Source organism: Mesitornis unicolor, unplaced genomic scaffold (genome assembly GCF_000695765.1).
Source record: "Mesitornis unicolor isolate BGI_N332 unplaced genomic scaffold, ASM69576v1 scaffold26858, whole genome shotgun sequence".
In the NCBI taxonomy this organism is placed as follows: Eukaryota; Metazoa; Chordata; class Aves; order Mesitornithiformes; family Mesitornithidae; genus Mesitornis; species Mesitornis unicolor.
The window spans coordinates 1-4,338 of record NW_010204323.1 but is presented as its reverse complement, the minus strand read 5'-3'; the positions used below and the strand labels follow the sequence as shown (position 1 = coordinate 4,338).

Sequence of the window (4,338 nt, the reverse complement as noted above, 5' to 3'; positions counted from 1 at the left end):
TACAACAGGAACAGTATTAGCTTTAAAGCAGTGTTTGCCAACTGCAAATGACACTTTTGCCCCTTATATGAAGGATTTACAAAGTAAGAAGACGTAAGCCCAAGTTATCCTTGTGATGACTGCACAAGTGAACCAATTTTTTCTTACACAGTGGACTTTTCAGAAAGAAATATCAGAGTTCTACAATTTATTATCTGAAATAGATTTAAACATTTGGGTGGAGAGGGAAAAAAAAAGCTTTCAAACACAAAACCCTGGAAAGGAAGACAAGCTAATCTGCAAAACAGCAAAACCATCAGCTGAGGTTAGGTAGGAGGCTGCATACGAAAACAGCTTTTGTAAGGCAAAAATTGAAGATTAATTTCACTATAACACTCCACAGTAGTGACTCTCATCTGGGGTGAGGAAGTACGTCAAGCTTTTCCAACTGTTAAAGATAAGGGCTGGTACAAATAAGATAAATATTCCTCTTTAGTGTACATAATCACAAAAAAAAAGATTACATTTTAGTTTTTATTATTTTATATTTGGCCAGGACTTTTAAAGGAAGGACTTTTAAAGGAGACATCAAACATTCACTTTTCTGTAGGTATAGAAAGGATTCAGCCTTCCCCCACTCCCATCTCCCGTAGGATTTCTATCAGCCCTTCTTATATTCATACTTCAAATTAGTTGGGAATAGCAGTATTTATACTAGATCAGCAATGTCTGGTTCTTATCCAAATGTTCCACCTAAAGAGGATGCCAGTTCTCATGGATTGGACAGCCCACCCTGCAGCATTCCTGAGAATTGTACAATATAATAATCTTGAAAGTCAGCAGAGTGGATTATCCACTTTTTTCTGGACTTGAACTTGTGACCTTAACAGTAGCACAGCAGAAAGCAAATGTGCTATGCACTTTGCCATAGTAACCTTCCACGTATTCTTTTCAACTTAAATACACACAATAGAAGCAGCTACAATTTTGGAAAATTATGTACAAACCCTATATTTTTTTCTTTATGATTACATATAAATACAAATTAGCTATTCTTCTAAAAAGTGGTTATAATAGCAAATAAATACAAAATAAGAATCTGACCATTATACTTCATGTGCTGGGGTTAAACCCATATAAAATGTACAACTAAAATACATTTAAAATCTTTAAAGGAATATTTCTCTGATTAAAATATTTGTTTTCCCAACTTTTTTGTAGACATAAATATATTTTCAAAATAGTTGTGTTTTTTTTCTTTCCATTTCATTACATAAATAAAGTCTTCATTGGGAAATATTAAAGTGTCAGCTTTTCTTTTTCTTTCTGTATTTGTCTAATATATTTGCTGTGTTAGCGGCACCCACAACCCTCCACAACCATATCTTGATAGTTCTTTAATACAACTTTTTCATTCTCGTCAAGGTAGAGCATGGAAATAGCACTCAGTTCTGTCGGCACACAGCAAGCCTTGGGGATTTTGGAATTCACTGAATTGACCAAAGTCTGAACAATGGCATGGTTTGTTGAGTTTAGATGATCTGCCAGTGGAAAAGGACATTCCCCGTGGCAGTAAAAGGCACTATACCCCGGTGGGGCAACAATCCAGTCATTCCACCCCACATCATTGAAGTCCACATATAACGGATGCCTTTTGCAACTGTATTTGTGGCGTTTACGCTGTTTGTGTTTTGCTTGACGCTTTTCTCTTTTATGAAGCGGGTGTCCCTTGCCATCATGCCCAAACGTTACTAACAACGGCCTGAGCTGAGACCAGCTATCTTCATCCTGATGTAAAGACCTGCTAATCCTAACGTGCCTCTTGGAGGCACTGTTCTCTTTGTCCAAGTGAACCACCTCTACCACAAACCCATGATTAGGATGTCCGTGTGCAATCCACCTCAAAACAGCTGGCGTTACATCAAAACTTTCCCATTTACTTGCATTATGATGCACCAACCTGGTGTCCAAAAGCCTTGTGACAGGGTCCTTAGAGGTGGCTGTGGCTGGCTTTATAATTTCATAAATATTAATACGGTGATGGTAGCTGCTGTTGTTCTCAAAGGCTCCGTGCACCTGTTTCCGAAAAATCTGGAGTTCAGCTGAGGTGATAGACTCCTCATTAGGGATGGAAGTTAAATTGAAGAAGAAACGCCGTGCTGTTTTCCCACTCATTTCTGGCAGTTCTTCCAAAACTTCTAATTTGATTAAACAAGGAAAATGAAACAAAAAAAAAAAGAAAGAAAAAAATCAGGAACTGAGATGAACAACCAAAACCCTCCGACAGTCTGCTGTTTGCAACTTTCACAGCTAACATACGAGACACACAAGATCTGAAAGACTTTCAGGCAGAAAATACTGTCTCTCATGTCTTTCTGTTTATGCAAGTACATATAGCATGAAGTTAAGAATGCTTCATTCGTTGTTATGCACTTTTAATTGAATACTGGTGCCCTTTGCCTTCCAGGTGGTTATAATAAGTGGCAAGAAACACAGTATTACTTTGGAATTCAAGGATATTAATGAGGAAACTCAAGCACTACAGTTAGAGGGGTCTGATGAGAATCATTAAAACTGATAGAGGACTTAGGGTAACTATTGAGTTTCTGCTTTTTTCAAGAATGTCTCTCTAACATCAACCCTTTAAACTCCATTCTGAAAAATATTACTCTGCAATTTAGGTGACTTACAAATCTTAATGCATGGATTTTCTGTATCTTAATCAGAGATGGTGAACTCAACATCTGTATCTTTACAAAGCACATCCTAGTTTTTACCTAAAAGAGTCATAGAGAACAGCAGGAAGGTTCAGCTGCTGAAGAGAGGTGGATGGTAAAGGGATAATGAAACAAAGTTGCTTCTGAACAACAGATTTTCAAAGTCACAAAAAAAAATATTAAAAAAGTCACTAAACCCCAGGCCATTCTCACCTTTGAGTCAACAAATAATTGAATGGAGCTTCCGAAGGAGTAAAATACATCTAAGGTTGCTAAGAAGTAGGTTGCTGCTACAGACATTGAAGAAATTAAAAGTATTTGCTAAAACAAATCTCTCTCGAATCATGGGGTTTAATTTTGGTACTAAGCATCCTGGAGAAACATTCGCTTTGTAGGGGGAAGCCAGGAAGCCATAATTGCTGTTAGCAGTTCTTAAGTCATGTAACTGTTCCCTGTTGATTCCAGTACAACTTTTTGCATAAGATAAGGCTCAGCTTTAGGGTATTTCAGGACCAGACCAATGTTTGTAAATACACAGATGTTTTGAGTGGTCACAAGACAAACCATTGCTTTCATGAAGCTACTAATAAAGAGCAGGAATTCAGAGGGGGGAAAAAAGTAGTCACATCAATTTTCTTCTAAATTTTCTGAAAATTATAGAATGGCTTTTATGTAAAAAAGTATTTGCTGTAGCAGTATGGCTACTTCAAACTGCAATTTTTCACATGTGCCTAAAAAATAAGAGCTTTGCCCCATTCAGCTCCTCTCTCACACAGCCCCTTGCCTACCATGCTCAGGTTTAACATGAATGACCGATGCGCCAAGGCTTTCTGCGAAACAGCACATCCACTTCTCCAAGGCCACCTCCTTTATCCTTTAGAAACATTAAATTCTACCAAATTTCTTTTCTCAACACAGTTTCACATTAAAAACATGGGAAAGCTACATTTTTGTTACTTCTACAGCATGCCAGACCCAGAGACTGACAGCCAGGAATGATTACAACCTGAGGAAACGTTTTCCAAAGAGCACATTAGCAATATGCACACCATCAGCTCCACAGGCCTACCCATGCCATGGCTAATGCCACAGTGACTATTTTGGCTACCTATGCTGGGAAACATATCCAGTTGCTCAGTGAGGGCCTGTCCCAGAGGGTCTGCTGCCTCAGTGGGTCACAGGTGAGGAGGGGTTGAAGTGATGCTGGATGCCCTGTTCTGCATCTGGCCAAGTCACCAACCAGGTTTTGGTAAGGGCCAAAACCTTGCCATGGGGCTTTTACTAGCCTGGACACTGGTGGATGGGGAGGCATAGCATGGGTCCAGGCTAAAGCACCCCTCAATAGCAAGGTGAGGGAGCACTTGAGGAGAGGCCACGATTGATTGTTTCATTCATCTCTCACAGGGATTAGATAAGGATTAGAAACCTCCGCAGCAGCTCCGGCTCAGCTGTGCATTAGGGAGAACTTTTCTGTTCTTTACCCTCGCAAAAGCAAAGCTATCTTTGGGAACACTTAATGTGGAACCACTCATGGTTTAGTGGAAAAAAAAGTAAATAAAACAGGAGCCTCTCGTTGGATGGAAGGGGGTGTGAGGAGGAGAAGAGAGGTTCGCAGAGGAAGCTTGCAGCAGCAGCAGCAGCT

The 4,338-nt window shown here is 39.5% G+C and overlaps 1 protein-coding gene across 1 annotated transcript; it reads right to left on the bottom strand.

The window, feature by feature from the left end:
* Nucleotides 1–624: 624 nt before the first annotated feature.
* On the bottom strand, nt 625–2,177 carry BMP2 (bone morphogenetic protein 2; the record flags this gene model as incomplete). Its single annotated transcript, XM_010191025.1, has 1 exon — nt 625–2,177. A coding segment is annotated over one exon (845 nt), but the record flags the coding sequence as incomplete, so codon positions are not given.
* Nucleotides 2,178–4,338: the final 2,161 nt, after the last annotated feature.